The 21804-nt window shown below is 49.8% G+C and overlaps 1 protein-coding gene across 1 annotated transcript in view; it reads left to right on the forward strand.

The window, feature by feature from the left end:
• The window catches only part of TG (thyroglobulin), a gene marked incomplete at its 5' end in the record, with an annotated part of 199630 nt that overhangs the window by 31458 nt on the left and 146368 nt on the right, over positions 1-21804 (forward strand). Inside the window, 6 exons of the mRNA XM_081116502.1 lie at positions 500-724; positions 6075-6224; positions 10395-10565; positions 14981-15097; positions 15625-15740; positions 16912-17020. Coding sequence (XP_080972628.1) covers positions 500-724; positions 6075-6224; positions 10395-10565; positions 14981-15097; positions 15625-15740; positions 16912-17020 — 888 coding nt within the window. The remainder of the gene's footprint in view (positions 1-499; positions 725-6074; positions 6225-10394; positions 10566-14980; positions 15098-15624; positions 15741-16911; positions 17021-21804) is intronic.

The following is a 21804-nucleotide window of genomic DNA, read 5'->3' on the forward strand; positions in this document are numbered from 1 at the left end:
TACCGTCAGACAGCTGGAGGCTCTCAGTGAGCAGGAGGCAGAGGCTTCATTGCCTCTGGGGGCTTTGCCTTCTGCTTGAGGGGCCCCATAGTGCACATTCGCACAATCCTCACCAACTGCGAGAGAAACATTCCCATTTTGCAGATGGGGGAACTGAGACTCAGAGATGGTAGGTTGCCAAAGGCTGTTTACCCAGACAGTGCACCTTAGATTAGGGACTAAAGTCATATTATCCTATGCCAGCGGGGGTCACATGGATGCCACAGAAGGGGCAACAGCCACAGACCTGGGCTGGAGTGCTAGCTGTGCTTCTGACCCCTGTGTGACCTTGGGCCAATCAACCCTCTTCTCTGAGCCTCCAGTTCTTTACCATGAAACACTGGATAATGCCTATGTATCCTCTCAGCGTGGCTGTTCTGGGTAGCTCTGCCCCTGGACCCTCCCCAGCCCTGGCAGAGAACAGTGAGATGGCACTCCTGCCCCACCCCATGTCTTACAGAGGAAGCCTTAGTGGGCAAGGACCTCGTTGGGCGCTTCGCAGATCTGGTCCAAAGTGGCATGTTCCAGTTTCACCTGGATTCCAAGACGTTCCTAGCAGACACCTCCATCCGCTTCCTCCAGGGGGACAGCTTTGGCCCCTCTCCCAGGACACGATATGGGTGCTTGGAAGGATTCCATCCCGTCGCGGCCCCCAGCAACGCCAGTCAGGACCCACTGGGGTGCGGTAGGTCCAGCCCCTTCCCTGGACTGCTGTCACAGAGCGATGTGAGGCTGCGGGAAAGGCCACCAGAGCTCTGGGAGAGTGGACATACAAAGTGGAGAATCATTCATTTCTTTATGCAAAAGTTCTTCAGTCCTCCACTGTGTGGGCCAATAGTCATCACTCGTTACGTAGCAGCTGAAGCAAGAGGCACAGACGACAGGACAGAGGGAGGAATCCCAGTGACTGAGGTTATCCCTTCCCCTTGGTTCTTGACAAGCTTGGACCCTGGGGTCTGGGCTGCACTGTCTTTGTGGCGAAGGCTCCCGTCTACCCTCTGTGCTCCGTGACAGTTCTTAGTCTGGCTGCGGCAGCACATTGCTCCCACTACCCCCCAGTGCCCACGGATCAGCCCAGGGCTTCACTCGGGAGTGAGCCTGGTGGAGGTGGACTGGGGCTCTCGGCCTCGCAGGAAATAGCCTTGGAAGCCTTTTCCCTAGAATGCAGCTGCAAATTCCTTAATAGAAGTTGTGTGAACTTCCTGTTGACTACCACAAACTTAGTGGCTTAAAACAACACACACTTATGATTTTACAGCTCTGCAGGTTTGAGTTCTGACACGGGTCTCACTGGGCTAATATCAAGGTGGCAGCTGGGCTGCCTTCCTCCCGGAGGCCCTAGGCCGTCCTTGACTCTCAGCTTTGAGCTGCTGCCCACATTTCTTGGCTCGTGGCTTCCTTTTGTGATCTTTGGAGCCATCAGTGTCATAGCTCTTGGACCATTCTTCTGTAGCCACAGCTCCCTTGGACCCTGTCTTTCATTTCTAAGGACTCTTGCAATTAAAACCAGCTGGATGACCCAGGACACGTTCTCTGTTTTAAGGTCAGTTGATTAGCGACCTTAATTCCATCTGCAGTCTTAGTTTCTCTTTGCCATGTAACCTGACATATTCCCAGATGTCCTGAACAGTGGACACCTTTGGGGGCCACTGTTCTGCCTGCTATCGAGAATTCCAGGGTCTCATGGTGAGAAGCCATCCTCCCATGTGGCATGAGACACAGAGGCATTTTTATTGAGCTGAAGAGGGAGATGTTTCTTGGTTATTTGTTTATATTGGTTGCAACACAAATGCTACATGGCCTTTCCTTTCATGGAATCGATGCTAAGTTCTAAACTCCATGCTGAATTTAAGATGCAGCTAAATCTTAACACAGAAACACAACTACTTCGCACTGACATTTATAGAGGATTCTGCTGTTTAAATACACCTTCCCAAATATTTAACTCTCACAGCAGCCCCAAGTGGCAGAGAATGTCCCCATTTGACAGATGAAGAGGTTGAGGCTCACATGAAATGAGATCATGGGTCTTAGAGCCCAGAGCAGGGCTCACTCAAGAGAGGGCTCAGGTTCCTGATCTGTGGGTGAGTAATCCTGGGTCCTCAAGGACCACAGTTCATGATCTTTCCACCTCACCAGAGCAGCCAAGACACAGGTGACAAGAAATTGCAATAGCAGCAGATGGCGCCACCTTCAGGGTGAGTGAAATAGGGTCATAGCGATAAAGGTGTTCAGAGCACCTGCTGCAGTGTTCGCAAGAGAAGCCCTGGGCTCCACTGCCAGACTCTGAATTAGGAGGGGTGTGTGTGTGTGTGTGTGTGTGTGTGTGTGTGTGTGTGTCCGGTAGTGCTGGTGACAGGGTCTGGGAGCCCCATTCTGAGGCGCACTGACTCAGGTGCACCCTCTCCAGAGTGGAGCCAGCAGGTGGAGCAGGAGGGCGTGGAGGAGATGGGTACTGGGTAAGGCCCAGGTCAGAGACCTGTTCTGCCTTTAAGCACATCCCATTCCCTGGGGGAGGTGCTGGGTGAGGGAGGCAGGTGCCCATTACCTGTCAAATAAAGAGGCTGGACTGGAAAGCTGATCCTCTGCTTCCTTCTAAGGAGCTGGATTATTAGGCTATTAGGTCCCATCTACCAGGATGGGTAACCCAGCACACCTGGGAGGTGAGGGGGGCAGCTGAGAGTCTTTCCTGAAGGGGGACACCTGCATGTGTCAACCAGTCAGAACTTCGCCCCAGGGTGACGGGCTTCGGAGAGAGTGGCAGCCACGGAGGGGGGCCTGGGGAGGGGGGCTGAATGAAATGCTTGCCCTGGGTTGCACTAAGTAGCTCTAGAGCAGGAGCCTGCCATCTTTTTCTGTACAGGACCAGGTAGCAATTATTCCAGGTTTTGCAGACCATATGGTTTTTGTCTCAATGACTCAACTCATCCATTGCAGGGAGAAAAATGTTCAGTGTTACAATAAAACTTTATTTGCCAAACAGAAGGTGAGCTGAATTTGGCCCAGGGCCTGGGGCTACAGTTTGCATGTGGATCCTCGAGTAAACCTACATTGTTCGTGAACTGCTGCAGGTGTTGACTGACTCGCAAAAAGTTGTCAGTCACACCATTCAGCCCCACCCCCTTACTCCAAATACTTAGAAAGATCCAGAATAGAATTCACAAAAGCAGCACGGGAAGCCCTGTGTTTTCTGCAGTATCAATGATAATGGCTATTTGTTATTGAGTTTCTGATATGGGCCCTACTAGCATTGCTCTGGATCAGAGAGTCAGGCACCGTCAATCCCATCCCATGGAAGAAATAGCCAGGAGAGTACAGTTATAAGTGTTAGGAAACTGCTCTTTGAAGCCAGGAGGGCCTGGGTTCAAGTCCTGGCTCCAACACCTTCTAAATGTGGGATCTTGGGACATTACCTCTTTCTACGCACAATCTGAAAAATAGGGAAAATACCTATCTCATAGGGTTGTAGTTTGAATGCACATCGCATCCCTCACACACAGTGATGTCTCAGCATATGGTTTTGCTGTTTACAAGCTGTGCTGAGGTTTAAGCTCAGCTCTACCGGATCCCAAATTCCTTGTTCCGTTCTCTGCACCCCATGTCTCTTTTCTCCACCAGGGGCTTCTTAGTGAAATCACACTCGCAATTCTGTTTTTGTTCTTATTGGCTCTTTTCTTTCTGAAGCACATCTGGAGCACAGCTGGGAGGCTCAAGCAGAGCCTTGTCCTGTGGAGGTGAAGCAGGGCTTCTGTGACTGTCTCAGGGGCTAATGTGGGTGATCCCTCGGAGGGCAGTGGGAATGTCCACCTCCATGACTCCAGGAGGTGTGGTGGCCTTTATCCAAGGACCCAGGACTGGTCCTTGTGGGTCAGTTATGTTCGCCCTCTTGCCTCAAGGTCAGCCCTGTGGGTCTTCTTGGAATTACCTGCTGGCAGCTTCATACCAGGTCGGCCCATTAAGGAGAACCCCAGAGAAATAGTCTGGATTTTCCAATTTCTATTCTGGACAACATTAAATTTAATTCATTCACCACAGGTCCTTATAATGGAGCTAGTTCTCTATGGCATTTTTGTGAACTGATATGTTTTCCTTCCTTCTCCTGTTCCTTCCTTTCTTCCTTCTATGCCTGAGTCCTTCCACCCATCCATCCAAGCTTTCAAAATATATTTCTGTGCCAAAGCCCATGTTACATACTCAGGGAAGCAGAAGTCATAGCTCTACTTTCAAGAGACTGACAGTCTGGTTGGGGAGGTAAGCGACGAGACGGCTAAAATATCCATGAAAATGCTTTTCCCAGCCCGGTGGGGCAGCCAGGGCGGGCTGGCTGGGGGCGGAGGCTGCCATGAATCTTGAGGGTGAGTTACAGTGGCTGCTCGACAAGAGCAGGCGAAAAAGGGTGCATGTGTGTGCACGCACCTGTGCGAGGGTGCTGAAGACATCCCAGAAGTGGAGCTTAGTGAAGAGCATGGTGTCATGAAGTGGGGTGGCTTTGTGGGGACAGTGCACGTGGTTTATGTGGACATGGGACCAGAGAGACAGGCAGGGGTTAGAGTGGGGGTGGCCTTGGGGCACAGCAAGGGGCTTAGACCAGTGCCTTAGACCCTTTCACGGGGGGCACAGCATGAAAGAATTTTAAGTTGGAAAGTGGCAGCGCCAGGCATGGCACTGAGCGAGGCAGGCCGAGGGGTGGAGAACCATTGTGCTTCCTCGCAGACGCTTCTCTTCAGCAGAAATGTGGCCGCTGCTGCGGGACTGTGGGACCCAGTTGGCATGACCAAAAGCTTGTGAAACTCGCAAACTCAAATAGGCCACATTGTCTCATTTCATGGAGGAGGGGACTGAGGCCAAAGTGATTTTCAGAGGGAGTTACCTGAAGGAGACATGCCCAGCTGCCATCCTGGACTCAGGGTCTTCGGGAGGACCACCTGCCGAGGGAAGGATGACAACCATCGGCCACTGTCTCCTCTGACTGACACAGGGTTCCTCTGGGGGGGGGGTGCGGCTGTCGACATCAGAGATGGAGAGGAACAGAATGCACCCGAGCATAGACCCCAGGCTGCACCTTGGGTTGGGGGCAGGGCAGCTCAGGCTGCTGGAGAGGTTTTGATTTCCTTTAGCCATGACTTTGGAGACCACTTGAAAGAACAGTCAGAGCCCTGGGGTTAAAATACTAGAGATGATCAACAACCTGACTCATAGAAGGAATGAAACCCCACTCTCGGAGCGAGGCTATTAATTGCTCAGGGCAGACCGGAAAACACATCGCTCAGTTTCCAGGATGTGTCTCGAGTTTCTGATTTACTCAGAGATGCCTGCGAGGTGACTGTGTACTAGAGATAGGAGTTGTTAAGTCCACACGGGCTTCATTCTAGCACGTCCCACACGTCTGTGTTTACTACTTGGTCAAAGGAAGTTGGTTGCACTGGTGGATGGAGGAAAGGCTTTGGCTTGGGGAGAATGGCGCTCAAGTCCAAAGTCAGTTAGGTACAGCGGGGAGAGACACTTGACCCAATCTGCCCAACCCCGACCACTGAGGCTGGGCTTCATCTTTCAGGCTCTCCTCGCCTCTTGCCTTTGTCCGCTAAGCTTTACCCAGTAGCTGGCTTCGCTTGGCTTTCCTCTTTCCGCTCCTTGAACAGCCCAAACTCATTCCTGCCCCAGGGTGTTTGCACCTGCCTAGAATGCCCCTCCCCTAGCTCTCTGCCTGGGGACTTGTCGTTCTAGTCCAGCTCCCCTCTCAGAGGCCTTGCTCGCCAGCACGCCCCCCTCCCCTCTTCCTTTACCCACCTGGGATTTCTGCTCGGACCCCGCTCATCCCACCAGCCTGCCGCCCCTGGCGAGCGGGAGCCGTCCGCCCCCTCCCAGCTTACCCGTGGCCCTTAGAGCCTGGCGCGGCCGGTCCTCCACGCACACGCGTGAAGCGGGTGAGGTCTGTGCTGACTCGGGGACTTCACGCGCACACCCCACGTGTTGCGAGGTTGTAACTGTGAAGCCGGTGTCTTATCCTGAACATCATTTCTGTTTATCTTTTCCAGTTAAGTGCCCTGAAGGAAGCTATTTTCAGGACGAGCAATGTGTTCCCTGTCCCGCTGGATTCTACCAAGAGTGGGCGGGGAGCTTGACCTGCACCCCGTGTCCTGTGGGCAGAACGACCGCGTCCGAGGGAGCTTTCAGTCAGACTCACTGTAAGTTCTGCAGGGCCCTGCTTTCACACAGAAACCCTGCAGTGCAATGGGGACACAGCGGCTTCTCAACCTTGGCACTGTTGGAATTTGCGACAGATAATTCTTCATTTTGGGAGCTGCCCCATGCATGGCAGGATGTTTATTTAGCAGCATCACTGGCCCTAACCTGTTACATGACAGTAGCATCCCCCTACCCCACCAAGTTGTGACAACCAAACATGCCTCTAGACATTGCCAGGAGTGTCTTGGATGGGGAACAAAATCGCGCACCATCGACAGCCATCAGGTACACAGCACAGTAACCAAAGGGGCCACCGTCTTTGAGTGCCTGTTTCCTGGCAGGATCTAGGCCGGGCATTTTACCTGTGTTGTCTCATTTAATCCCCCAATTCCCCTTCTAGGTCAACATTATGAGCTGAACTTTTACAGATAAAAAGATTAAGACTCAGAGAAGTAATTTAGCCAAAGTCACTCAACGAGTAAGCGGCAGGTCTGACCTTTGATCTTGGTTCTGTCTGATTCTGAAACTTCCGACTTTCGTGTCAACCTTATCAGATTGAGGAGTGGAAGATATTTTCCACCTACAGGCATCGCCGCAGTGTAGTTCATGTGCCCTCTGCCCTGTACTTTGGTCAGGACTGTGTGTACGCGCGGCCTTCCCATACGTCACGCGATTTCACTCGGCCTACTTACTTACCAGTCACCTGGGTACTGCTGGGTTTTTCCCAGCGGGGACTCATAGCCTGAAATTGTGTCAATAAGAGGCAAACAGTTACTGCTTAAAATCTGAATAGTGATAGAATTTAAAAATAACTAATTGAAAGAGATCAAGTCACCTCTCTGATCAAGGCAGTCTCCTTGGACAGGAGAGCAGTGGAAATGGGGTGGTAATTCCAAGAAAGCATGAGGACTTTTATAGACCAGGGGTCTGACATTCCTTCTGAAGGAGAAAGTCTTCCTGGAGGGCAGTGTCCCTGACACCTGGGTGTCAACCTCAGCGTGCACCCGTTGACTGTGTCACTGTGGTTCGGGGCCACTTGAGTGCTGTCACACTGCTAGAGGAATGCTCTCTTACAAGGGGATCAGCATCATGTGCTGACCCTTGTTAATGGAGGAGATGCTACCAAAATTGCAGGGGACAGAAGGCGAGGCTGAGACTGGGCACCAGCCAGACCCATTTGCATCCCTGCTCTCCCTCCTGCTGGCACTGGCACGTAGGCCAAGTCACTTTCCTCTTCTAAAGGTCAACTTCCTCATCTATTAAATGAAGCCAATGACACCTCATTCATAGGGTGGTTATAAAACATGTCTTAGTTCAGGATGCTATCTATAAATTACCATAGACTGGTGGCTTCAACAGATGCTTTTTGCTCATGGTTTTGGAGGCTGGATGTCCCAGATCAGAGTGGTTAAGTGATCAGTATGGCTAGGTTCATGGTGAAGGCCATTTCCTGGTTATGTCCTCATGTGACCTTTCCCAGGTGTGTGTGCATGCAGAGTGAGAGATCTCCTGTGTCTCCCCCTGTCCATAAGGACACTAATTCCATCATGGGGACTCCACCTTTATGATCTCACTTAAACCTAATCACCTCCCAAAGGTTCCATCTCCAAACACCATCACACTGGGGTCAATGGCTTCAACATATGAACTTGGGGAGACACATTCAATCCATAGCAAAGTGGAATCCATTGCAATGTTTAAGATGAACAATAAGTGTTCATTATTGTTCCCACTTGGGGGCCAGTTTTGGTAGAATTTCCGGTTGGGGAGGGCTGTTATATCATTACACTCTCCCAGACACCTCGAGTAACAGATTTCAGCCATGGGTCCCCAGGGCCAGGGTGGAGTCAATGCTAAGGGTCTGTTTATACCTAAGAACTTCTCTAGGACTCATTAACTCCACTATTCTGCCTCTTGTATTACCTGGTCTGTGTTCTTAGATGGAATCATATTAAAGAGAAGCACAGGGCAGGAGAGTCTTCCAAGTTTCCAATGATGCCAAGAGATTCTATTTCTTTGGTTTCCTTTTGTGTTAAGATAGCTTTTAGAATTTCAGTTTCTCTACATAGTTAAGGTCTGTATTATAGTTCTCACTTACAAACACTTCTCTCCTCTGTTTCCTAAGCTTGCATGTCCATTGGACAACTTTTGAGGTTCTGTTGATAACCGAATAGCTATTGATTGATTGATTGATTGATAAATTAATTCATGTATAGCATGTATGGCATATAATGCATGTTATTTAAAAAGTAGCCTTTGTATCTGCTTATAAAACAAGTTGTTATAAAATCAATGGTTAGTCATATAACTGAGAGTCTTAAGATATAGAGAATTAGATGTTACCAAGTTTCTGGGCTGCCATAAAAGAATAGGTTTCACCTACTCCCAGTTCTGGAGAACCAGTCAAGGTCTTCCCTTCTGAACATTCACACATGTTCTTTGTGCCCAGTATATACTGGAAAATCAAAACGAGTAAAGATAAATTCCCTGTCCTCAAGATGTTTCAAGTCTGATAGGAAAAGAAAACATTTATGTATTTAAATGTAATGTAGTGTAATTAATAATATAATGGTCGTGTACATTAGAAGCTGTTAGGGCAGCTAACACTGGTTTTGAAGGATGAGTGGAGATTAGTCAGGAAGCCAGATGGAGAAGGGATATCTGGGCAGAGGAATAGCTTGAGCACAGGAACAAAGGGATTCACCTACGGATTCAGCTGGTATTTATTGATCGGTGCTCTTTTTGGGTTCTTGGACCTAATTCCAATGTGTGAGTTGGAGGGGGTTTCTCAGCACAAACGATAAACAACTCTCAGATACCAGCAGAGTGTCTGAGAATTCAATTAATTTCTGACACTATCTACCTGGAGATAGCCTCACATTCCACAGGCTGAGGGCTCAGTCCTCCAAGACCGCCCTCTACTCCCTTCAGATGCCAGTGACAAACACAGGCTGTTACCTGTGCTTCTGACCTACTGGCTAGAAATCAGAGGTTCCCATGACTTCTTGGGTTGGATTAATTTATGAGAGAGGCTCACAGAACTCAGAGAAACATTTTCCTTACTAGATGACCAGTTTATTATAAAAGGATGTAACTCAAGAACAATCAGGTGGAAGAGATGCACAGGGCAAGGTAGGAAAGGAGCTTCCATGCCCTCTCCAGGTGTGGCACTCTCCCCACATTTCCCTGTGCTCACCACCCCAGAAGCTCTTTGTCTTCTTGGGTTTTTATGGAGGCTTCATTACGAGGCATGATTGATTAAGTCATTGTTGATTGGCCTTGATTCAACCTCTAGCCGCTCTCTGCTCCCAGAGTCTAGGGGTGGGCCTGAAAGTTCCAACCCTCCAATCACCTGGTTGGTTCCACAGGCAACCAGCCCTCATTCATAAGTTCTGTCCAAGAGCCACCTCATTGACAATAAAAAACACCATTATGGCTTTCATCACTTAGGAAATTCCCAAAGTTTTAAGAGCTCTGTGCCAGAGATGGGGACAACAGTGGCATATTTATTTTTTATTAGAAATCACAACGTCACAATGGGGGAGCTGGTATTATATGTCTGACACTGGGATACAGCAGGGAGTAAAACCAGGTCAGGTCCCTGTCCTCTTGGGGCTTCCACTGAGTGGGAGGCAGACAGTGGCCATTTGTTCACCTGGACAAATGGGAGTAATAACTGTGCTCCCTGCTGTGAGGAGAGGTGTGGGCTGATAGGAGAGTGTGAAAGAGTGGGACATCAGGGGACTGGGGGCTGGGGGGCAGGTTACCCATGGAGGGGGATGCTGATTGAATTGAAAGCTGATGAGCTATGAGGAGTAGACTCATTGAAGACTGGAGAGAGCTGTGCACCAGAAGAAGAACCAGCAGAGCAGGGCCTGTGGTTGAGCAAATGGTATCAGAGAAGGTGGTAGGTTTATGGCCTGCAATGAATGCAGGGGATTGAGGAAGCCCAGGGCCCAGTGCAGAATTAGAGGGGTGCGGCCAGGTCTCAGGGGCCTTATTGGCTCCATAAGGAGCCTGGACATCATACTGGAGTCACTAAGGAGTTTTAAGCTCAGCCATGGGACTTGGATATCTGATCAGTGATTAAGAGCCGGGAGTCCGGAGGGGAAGGGATCCCAGACATATGCCTTCGATCGTTGATCACTGTGTCTATCTCTTGGTTCCAGGTGTCACTGACTGCCAGAGGAATGAGGCAGGCCTACAGTGTGACCAGGATGGCCAGTACCGAGCCAGCCAGATGGACAGGGACAGTGGGAAGGCCTTCTGTGTGGACAACGAGGGGCAGAGGCTGCCATGGTCCGAAATGGAGGCCCCACTCACGGACTCCCAGTGTCTGAGTATGTACACGCCTTAAACCTGCATGTTGCTGAGGCGAGGGTGGTGCTCTCCAGGGCTTTCTAGAAAGGGAGAGGCATGTGAGATGCATTTGTCTCCAATATTTTATTTTGAAAATTTTTAATCTATGTAGAAGTTGAAAGAATGCTAGTAGGATAAACAACTAGACATTACCTAGATCCAACAATTGTTAGTATTTTGTTCTTTTCTCACTCTCTTTTACTTTTAATCATTGGAAAGTAAGTTTTAGACATCATGAAACCTTACCCCTAAATACTGGTGACTGTGTGAGAAATGAATTTTAAACATTAATCTGCTGAGGCTTTCTTTTTTCGTGGACCGCTTGCCTCCAAAAGCTGGTCAGCATTTCTCCCTCAGTGGGATGTTGTAGAAAGACTTGAGGGCCAGGCCTGGTTCCATAATTTACTTGCTGGGTAACCCAGAGCAAGTTGCTCAACTTCTCTGACCCTCAGTCCCCACAGTAGCCTCCTGCCTGCCTCTTGAGACTCTGTGCAGGTCACTGCACAGCACCCTGTGCCAGGCACAGGTCTTCACTGAGATAAGAGGTGGGAAAGCCCTGGTGAGCTGACAAATGTCCTATGATACTCGGTGTGATGGGAGTTGGGTCAGAACTAGTTTAACCCCAATGGTGCCCTTTGCTGCTGTGTAGTCTTGGGCAAGTCGCTTGCCTGCAACAGTTTTCTCACCTGTAACATGGGGATATTAAGGCTACCTTGTCGGGGAGTTGAGTGCGTCAGCAGTGACGTGCCTGACAGAGGTAATTCATGCCTCAGAATGATTAGCAGACTCAGTGCAAGTTGCCCTGTTCCCTCATCTGTTAACCAGGGAGCAGGCCGAGACAACTGAAGGTCCTTTAATCCCACCCTCTCCTGTCTCCACTGCCCTGCTCCACCTTCTGCCACGTGAAGGCCGTGGCTTACCTTTGCACACCTGAGCACAAGCCGTGGCTGCCAGAGTCCCCGATTCATCTGCCTCCGCATTAACCACACCCACATGTGCACACTGACGCGCACACACATACACAACACGCACCAACACGCACGCTTGTGCCCAGAGCCAGCCTGCTCTCTGGGGAAGTTGCTGCAGCTGATAACCTAAAATGGCTGGGAAACTCAAGTGAGAAAGCTTCATTTTCTAATGCTCATAACAGCCATGTCCCATTTGCAGCAAAAGCACCACCGAATCCCAAGGATCTGTGTGTATGTGTCCCGTGGGGAAATTGCAAACCCAATGGAAGTCATTATTTTTTCCATGCTTCCCCTTCGCCTCCCAGTCAGTGGATTGCAATGCACACTTTGTAGAGCATCTCCTGTTCTGCCCTGTGTTCTTCTGGGGCAGAAAGGACGGCTTGATAAGTGGCACCAGCAGCATCTATGAGGAACAGCTTGGCCTCGCCGACTTCAATGCCACCTCCCTGAGGAATGGCTTAGGAAAAGCCTCCAGGCTGATCCTCCGCATCTTGGGCTTAGTATGCAAAGCTCAGAGCTTAAGCCTCCCTCTGGATCTGCGGGAGGATTTCTGGGTTAGGGAGCTGGGCCCCGGCTGGGAGGTCCCCTTGCTTTTCCTCAGAATCCCCTTCACTTGCCTTTGAGGGGAACTTTCTCTTTGGGAGTGAAATCACAGTCTCATTTTTGAGGCTCTTGTCCTCTTGAAGAAGCAAAGGGCATAGAATTTAGTTATATCACTTCCCAAACAGACACCTACCTGAGAGGGAAATGCCCCCTTCCTGCCCCACCCCCACCCCCACGCCCCATGCTCAGGCGTGGGTTATGCCCACGGGGGTTGCTGCCGTGGCCCCTGCCTCCTTCCTGATCCAGTCTTGCCCCTCTCCAGCGATGTTCCTACCACGCTTAAGTGCAATTATTCCACAGGCAGTTCTGTTTATGCAACGCCTTTTAAAACTCGTCTGTGGTCCTGCATTGCTCCCTGAATATAGTAAAACTGCGTACCTCAGCCTCTGCTTGGCCTCTGGCTGCATTCAGCAGTGCTCTCCTTTGGGGCCAGGACTGTATCTTACTTTCTGTTCCCTTCCAGAGCAGTTGATGCTGTTGTCAGAATGAATGGATCGCTCCGGTTATTGGGGCCTCTTTGAAACAGCTTCCTAAAGGTCACCAGGGAGGGAGATTCTCCCAGCCATCCATCCATTTATCCATCCATCCATTTATCCATCCGTCCATTTATCCATCCATCCATCCATTGAATTTCTGCAGCCAGTTTTATAAGCCCTGGCACTTAGGCAGGGGGCCTTTGCAGGGGTAAAGGGATGGGGTGCTTACTGAGTTGTTACTATGTATCAGGCATTCTACCATTATACTGTTTAATCCTCACAACCAGGAAACCGAGACTCTAGAGAACATCTTCATAACATCCTTTCCAGGTTTCCTGGTGTTGTGATGATCTTGGCAGTCACCCATCCACCTACCCATCCATCCATTCATCCATTTATCCATCCATCCATCCATCCATCCATCCATCCATCCATCCATCCATCCATTTATCCATCCATCCATTCATCCATCATCCATCCATCCATCCATCCATCCATCCATCCATCCATCCATCCATCCATTTATCCATCCATCCATCCATTTATCCATCCATCCATCCATTTATCCATCCATCCATCCATCCATTTATCCATCCATCCATTTCTCCATCCATCCATTTATCCATCCATTTCTCCATCCATTTCTCCATCTATTTCTCCATCCATTTCTCCATCCATTTCTCCATCCATCCATCCATCCATCCATCCATCCATCCATCCATCCATCAAAAAGAAGCTAGTATCTTTGTCACTCTCCTAGCTAGTGGAGGTTCAAATATTCTCAGAATACTGTCCTTGCCTTGGAAAGAAACAGGCACATAAATGTGGAAAATCACCATCAAATGTGCTCTGATGCTGACCCCCTAGGCTTTCCCCAAGGCATCTGTGCATATCTGTTAGTGGAAATCTGCAAGCTAACTCGAGATTCCATCAAATCACTGGCAACCCAGTTCATGGATAGTTTCGGATCTGTTTGCCTGTGAGGTTCTTCATAAAATGCCACAATGAGACCTGTTACCAAGGGGTCCCTTTCCTGAAAACCAGCGGATTCTCTAACTGAAGTACTAAATTCACCACATCTTTTGTTACTGGAAAGACTTTAATTGGAAACTGAAAGACCTCTCAAATTTTATTTAGGTTCCTAGAGTGTTGTGAGCTTCTGGTCTGGACCAATCAAGCTGTAAGGACACTGGGGTGCATAAAGCATGGTGTTTGCTGAACTGGAGATTGCAGTCTCTACAGACACAATAACAGGAGTATAAAAAAGAAAGAAGAAAGAGAGATGAGAGCGGAGGTCTGAGAATGGGCTGAGCACGTGAACTGGGAACTTCAATGAACAGTGTGAAAGAGCCCTTTGGAGAATTAGAATTCTTTTCTATATCAAATATTTTGAAGGCTTAAAGCATGTCATTCCTATTATATTCACACTCCCCTACCCATCTCGATCCCAAAAGGAATAAACTATTTTTTCTGCACTTATTATGAAAGCTGAGAAAATATTGCTTTGCATGTCCTTGAATTTATTGACATAATGAAAACCAGCCTAGACACAAGTCTCTTTTATAAAGCAATAGATACATATGAGAGTGAGTGCTACACACATGCTTATAATTATATCTGCGAAAAAGTAGTACTCGTGCGCTTCGGGGCTTGTTTTCTTGGCAAAACATTGACACCCGTGGGTACTTCGGCTTATAAAACGAGGCTCAGTCTTGGTGAATTACTGCAATGGCATTTTATTTGGTGAGGAGTGAGTTCCAAGCCTCGTAGCCTTGAGAAATCGTATTTCTTTTTCCTCTCTTGTCTGGTTCCAAGAGCACATGACTCTTAGTCCTTCCAGGTCTGAGCTCAGGTGTGCTGACGGCAGCGAGGAAAGCAGATGTAATGCACCGATTAACAAATGCTGCCGGCAAAGGGCCCGAGCCACGTGCCACGGTTCAGACTTACATGAACCCATCTGCACCGTCTGTCTTTCTAAAAACAACTGACCTCTTTCCAGAAAGAAGCGAAGTTGTTTAATGGAAAGAAAATTATTAATAAAATAATTATACAATCAACACTCAAAGGTAAGGACAGGGAAATGTCAATTTAGAGAGAAAATCAATGTCAATGAGAGAAAATGAACTGTAGGGACTAAGATAATACTACATCTTCTAGATGTTCTCCTTACTTCCTGACAATGAGTAGAAACTGGAGACACAAGTTGTAGCTCTCAGTGTTACGTGTGGTACAGTGTGCTGGGACATCTGTGTGACCAAGGGCTGAGAAAGGAAGGCCACTTCTTGACCGAGCACTCTTTTTGGCTTCCACCCTTGAGTCAGATTTCATAAATTTCAAATTTCCTTTCAGTGATGCAGAAATTTGAGAAGGTCCCAGAACCTCAGGTGATCTTTGATGCCTCCGCTGCCGAGGGAGTGAGGTCCCAAGTTCCTGGCTCTGGGTCGCCCCTGAAGCAGTGCTTGGCAGGTAGGGGCAGGGGGTGGGCTCCTGGAGAATGGCGTAGGAATCTGCTCTGCTGATCCTGCAAAGCAAACCGAACAGAACCACTAAAACTGGAATGGAAAGATATACTTTATCCAAATCACTCTCTAGTCAGTCGATGCTCCAAAGGTACATTTAACTCATTTCCCTGAAGAGTTTCTAGTGCATCTACTATGGGCCAAGAACAGTGGGACCCTAAAGGTCAGGGAGCAGAAATGAAAGACACTAGTTCCTTATAGAGCTGTTTGTCCAGGTTGGGTGATCCCTCTGTCTATTTTAACAGCGAGGCCAGGGAGGGGTAATAACAGCTCTCATTTATTTATTGAGCATGTACCTGTGTATGGATCATTTCATGATCCTACAACCACCTATGAATAGTGGTGGTTGTTCCATGTTGCAGTGAGTGTGTGTGTGTTTGGGTGTGTTGAAGGCAGGGTGTGCGGGTATGTGTCTGTCTGTCCTCAGCATCACCTGGGAGGGACAGGTGGGTGACTGTCCTGTGGTGCTTGCAGACTGTGCCTTGGATCAGGCCTGCAGCTTCCTCACAGTGTCCACGGTGGGATCAGGAGTCTCCTGTGAATTCTATGCTTGGACAAGTGACAATATCGCCTGCACAGTGTCTGGTCAGGTGAGTCATGGCCATCACAGGTCATCTCTGCCTCTCATTTGTCTGTCAGACACACTGACTCCGATGAAATCCACACCAGGCTGATTAGGTGGTGGGATGAGATTGCCAATAGCTGATCCCAAGTTGCCTCCATTTCTTCAAAGTGATGAGACCTTGGACAATTGAGACAGCAATAGCCCTGCATTGGCTCATGATGAAACTGACAGAAAGACCATTCCTCTGAGCAGTATCGTGTCCTGACATGAGTCAGAAGAGAATTGTGAGGCTGAGCCCCCCTTCTCTTCCCCATCAGTTTACTCGGTGGGCAGGCTGGGTATTGGATGCCACTGGCCGTTGTCCAGAGCCCTAAATACCCGCTGTCCCTCTGAGTCCCAGACCCTGGCATTCCTTCTCATTGTAGAAGTAAAGTAGGACTGTGGCTTAAAAAGAAAAAAGGAACTATTAGTTGGAACCATGTGAAACTGCTGTTTCTGTAAGTCTAAGCTAGTAGAATATTGGCAATGCCACTGTTACTGCGAATTAGGGCAGAAGGATGGCAGTGGGAGCCACGCTCCTGTCTCCTAAATTGCTAAGCACATGCAGATCTCCATTTCCACCCTCTGGTTCCTTATGCGCCCATCCAGAAAATTTCTGTGTGTTTATAAGCATCTTTTTTTGTTTGTTTACATGCTAATAGTTTATAATACACATTTCTCCCCACATCTTAATAACTAACCTTTTCTTTTTAATGCCTTATACCAGTCCATTCTATGGAATTACATTATTTATCTTATTTGTGTTAGCAATTTTGCTACAGCATCACCAGTGGTCCGTGGCACACTCTTTGTCCATGTACCTGTGCCTACCTGTGAGTGTGTATTCATGAGTGAGGCACATGGGGGTGCACCCCTGAGTGTTGTTAGCCCTTTCCTAGCTCCCCGTAATCAGTGGAATTACTCTGTCCCTCCAATGGGATTACCTTCTCTTGAACCACATGTGTCTGTGCAGCTAATACTCGGGGCTGGAACTTGCCCCACAGGTGTCTGTTTGCTCCAACAGGCTGGGAGCAAATTGTGAGCAGGATGTTTTCTTTTCTATCTTTGTAACCCCAGCGCCCAGCCGTAGTTAGGGTTGATAAATGTTTGTGGGATTAGCTGTCAGGAATGATAATGCAGCCTCTTTCCATCTCCAGGATCAAGATACAGCGGGGAACTCCAAGGCCACGGGCTTTGGGAGCCTCAGGTGCCAGGTGAAAGTGAGGAGCGGGGGTCAGGACTCTCCGGCCATGTATCTGAAGAAGGGTAAGTGGGTCAAGACGGATGGCTGGGGACTCAGCGGTTTAGCATAGCCGGTGTTTGGAGCTGCTTCCCAGCAGGGCACGGTCAGGGGGAGCCGGACTGTCCCACAGCCCTCCATGCGCCAAGCCTGGCCTCCCTCCCCTGGCTCCTTTGCTCCTGGGGCAGACGCATCAGTCACAGCTGTCCTCCTCAGACAGTCACCTGATAAGAGGTCTACATGTTGTTTTCATTTGTATCCTCATGTCTGATCCTCGCCACAGGCCTGCAGGGATTGGGAGGGTCACTCTGCAGGCGAGAAACTGAAGTGCAGAGCAGACACCAAGGCTGCAGGCAGAACCCAGTGGAGTCTATGCTGGGCCCCACACGCCCCTGAGGCTGCCTGTGATGTGGGGGTGTCTGGGCTCCGGGCCCCTGCAGCTGCCTTCCCCCACGGAGCTTCACCCTCCCGTCCTTCCCAGGAAGTGGTCAGACCCCCCTCACATCCAGCCCAAACCTCCCAGCACTTCCTCTGACATCACCTCGCACTCAGGACCTGCTCCAGCTGCGATGGGCATGCAGCTACCTGGGGGGCTTGTAAAACTGCAGATTCTGAGTCTGGAAATCAGGTGGGGCCACGATTCTGCCTTTCCGATGACCTCTCAGGAATGCCTAAGTGGCAGGGCCTGGACCATACTTTCAATAGCCAGGGCTTTTCATATTTAATAGTTCACAGCTCTCTTGCCCATACGCTCTTTCATTCCACCCTTATAGAAATGTTTGGAGGAAGGCATAAAGGGGATCATAATCCTCACTTTACAGATGGGGAAACTGAGGCTTAGAGAGATTGAGAGTTGCCCAAGGTCAACTGCTAGTAAATTGGGAGCTGGGTTTGAGCATGCGTGTGTCTGAATTTCCCCTACACAGCTCACAGAGGGGTGGGCAGGGAAACATTTCTCCATCTTCGAAGCGTGTGTGGGGGACACAGCGAATCTCTCCCAGAATCCTACAACCTGCACCCTGTCCTGCTCGCCCGCCTCCTGCCTCCTCTCCATCAGGGCCAGGAGAGTGACAGCGCTGCAGGGTCCTGAGCCTGGGGCCACAGCTGGCTCTGCCCTGTGAGCTTTGATGCTTCCATTAGTCACTCACTGCTCCCCAGCCTCCCTTCACACAGGTCAGGGTGAGGGTGCTGGCCCCCCTGCCTGGGTGGCTGCAGCTCTGCCACATGCCTCCTGTGTCATCTGTGATCTGGGGCCACGTTTCTTGACATTCTAAGCTTTCATGTTTTCTCACTAGTAAAATAGGGGTCACAAGTAATGAGGTGACACAGGTGGAGAGGTGACACAGGTGAGGCTGTTTGGACCATGTTGGCACATGGAAATAGCAAGGGCCGGGGATTTCTACAGTTGTGTTCATTCTTGCTCAAAAGTTTCCTGTTGGCCAGGGGCTAAGGCTAAGGACCAGGGGACCAGAACATAGCCACGGGGGCTGACCAGAGATTTTGGGGTTGGGATGAGGGTGGCAGGCATGCTATTCCTGTGGTCTGTAACTGAGGGCAGTTGGCCTGGCTCCCAGCAGTTTCAGACTTGCACTGCAAACAGCGTGTGGTGAGTGGGGACAGTGCCACGCCCAGGCCCAAAGCCTCGTCTGACCTCTGTCCTCAGCAGGGACAGCATTTGTGGTTTTTGTCCTGGGTCCTTCAGTCACTCCTGCCTCTGTCTGTGTTAGATGAAGCTCCCCTGGGGGAGTGGAGTCCAGAGAGCTCAGACTTCTCTGATCCACAGCCAGGGTTACTGGAATTTCTGTCCAGTGTTTATCCCAGTTATATTTACTATCCATGTTAAAAATAGCAAAGCATACAGATTATTTTCTAAAAAGGAAAACAAATACAGTAAGTAGCCCCTCCCAAAAGTTTTTTTTAAAACTATACCTTGGCCTTGTAGCACATTTTTAAAAAATGCAATTGTACTTCTTTTTAAGTGTGTGCTATTTCCCCCTCTCCTCCTCTCCTGAAAGCTTATACTTTGGGGGAAATTGTGAAGTGTCCTTGCTGCCAAACTAATCAAAGGAAGGACTGCTTTTTGTTTCCTTTACTGTGGGTCTTTTTTGGCTTTTTAAAACATTTTTATTTTTAAGCAGAAAATGCTGAGTCCCAGCCCGTTCTGGATCCGGGTGTTGTGGGAAGAGAGGGGAGGTAGGGTAAACTGGTCTGGCTTAGACTCCTGCTCTGATCAGGAGGGACTTTCTAATTCTACCTTTGTAAAATGGGAAAGGACAGCTGAGGGGAAAGGACACATTTTCTGAGCATCTCTAGCACAGTCTGTAGCACCGAGTAGGTGGACGGCACACCGTTCACATGCCGAGCTGTGCGGCCTGGAAGACAGGACAGCTTGATCCCTTGTGCGGAACCGCCCTCTAGCTATGCCCACTTCACGTCTGCGGCCTTGAACGTGGAGGCGAGGCCAAGTGATGTTCAGAGTCAGAAGACAGTGCTCGGAGGTTCCTTAGAGACCATGTAGCCCGACCCCCCATTCGCAGATGAGCTCTAGAGAGAGGAAGCATCGCATGGGACCCGGGACCCCAGGGCACGACCTCCCCGCCTCTGACAGGCCTCCCGGACCTGCTCTGTTATCTGGGACTCCATCGTGTGGGCCCCTCAGCGCGGGCGGGTCCCAGGGGTCCTCGCTGAGCACCCGCGGTAGGACACGCCCTTGGCAGGCACTGAGGCTGCAGCTGCAAACTAGACGGACGGCATGGCTGCTTGATAGAGAAGCTGATCCAGCGATCCGGTCATTTCAGAGCGTGGCAGGCGCTTTGATGAAATGAAACAGGGCAGTAGATAAAGGTGTTCGTGGGCTGCCCAGGACAGCCACATTCATAGAGACAAGAAAGAGAACAGTGGTGCCCAGGGGCGCAGGAGCAGAGCTGGGGGGCTGGTGGTTGGTGGGTGTGGAGTTGCAGTTTGGGATAAAGAAACAGTTCAGGAGATAGATGGTGGTGATGGTCGCACAGCAACGCGAAAGTGTTTAATGCCTTTGAACTGTGTACTTCATTACAATGGTTAAAATAGTAAATCTTGCATATGTTTTATCACAAAAATGAAAAGAAGGATGGACGTGAGCTGTTTTAGGGTGGTCAGGGAAGGAGCTTTAGAGGAAGGGATGTTAGAGCTGAGACCTGAGGATGTGGAGGAGCCCCCTGCAAGCATCTCGGGGCAGGTGGTCATCTGGCCGAGCTGTGTGGGTGATGACAAGGTGAGCTGGGACCCGGCCCTGCAGCCCAGGGCAGCACTGTCCAATGGGGCCTTCTGTGTGACCAAAACTCCCCTCCAACCTCTGCAGCAGCCAGCGTGGCCATGGCACTGGAATGTGCCTGTGGCAGTGCGAACTCTGATGACCTGAAACTGGTGTTGGAATAGTGACATACGGCTAGCGACTACTGCATTGGGTGGCAGGGATGGCTCCAGGGATCACACGCTATGGGGGAAGGGATGTTAATCTCAAATGGCTTAAATACAGGTGAAGCATGATAGAGCCTTTAGTAGAGGCAGACAGAATGCAAGGGAGATAGAGGAAGGGAGATAGATTCTAACCATAAAAGTCTGGGGGAGCCCGGCCGGGTGTGGCTCAGCGGTTGAGCATCGACCTAGGATCCGGGAGATCGTGGTTCGATTCCCAGTCAGGGCACATGCCCTGGTTGAGGGCTTGATCCTCAGTGAAGGGTGTGCAGGAGGCAGCCGGTCAATGACTCTCTCATCATTGATGTTTCTCCCTCTGAAATTAATAAAGATACATTAAAAAAAGAGAAAGTCTGGGGGATGGACCCTTTAAGTGGAGCTGGGCTTTGGCAAAGGATGGGCGGGGGCTTTGTTGGCATAATCAGAGGACAGTCAGTGAGAAGGGAGGAGTGAGCCAGTACTTGGAGGGAAAAGATGCTGGCCCTTTGGAGACCTGCAAAATATCTGCTGAGCATCAATTAAGGGCCAGGCTCGTTGCTGAGCCTTTTACGTACTGTCCGCCTTCTCATCTGCTCATGAGGATTACATGCAGTCATCCCCATTGTACAGATGGGTAAGCTGAGACTCTCAGGAATTAGGAAGTTGCCAGCTAGGGGTATTGTAGGCGTTTGTACTCAGGTCTGTCTCATCCTGAAGCTTGTGCTCATGGGTCCCACAGTGTAAGCTCTCCGCTGCCTCCAGGTGCATGAGTAAGTTGAGACCTGGTGAACTGCTGGATTGGTGGGAGGTCAGGTGGTGCTGAGCAAGGCTCTGGCATCCTCTCTGCCACCCACCAGCTGTGCAGACCAAGGCAAGACCATTAACTGGGTAAGGCTCTCTTCCCTCAAATGTAAAAGGACATCATAATAGGACTGGCATTTTGGCTAGAGTGAAATATATAGTCTCATATTTGCAAAATGATGCTCTAAAAATAACAGGGCTTATTGGAAAGGTAGAGTCGGGACAGGGACGGGCAGAACCTAAGCCATGACATTTCCAGCCAGAGGACTGACAAAAAGAGTAACAATCCCATTTAAAATGAAAAATCCACAGTTTCAAAAGCCATTCTGAACCCATCACAAAGAGGAGCTACAGGGAGGTAAAGGCAGGTAGCTTGGTGGGGGCAGGGCAGGACGGGTTGGGATGGCTGAGTACGGAGAAGAGGGCCAGGTACACAAAGACCAGGAGAAATCGCAGTTGTGACACTGAAGACAGGGCCAGTGCCGCCTGAGGTGGGGGAATGTGGGCCAACGGGCATCGTGTCCGGGCCCGTTTCCCTGCACTGGCTGCTCTGCACCGCCTTTGCCTGCTCTGC

This window comes from Miniopterus schreibersii, assembly GCF_964146895.1.
Source record: "Miniopterus schreibersii genome assembly, chromosome: 17".
NCBI lineage: Eukaryota > Metazoa > Chordata > Mammalia > Chiroptera > Miniopteridae > Miniopterus > Miniopterus schreibersii.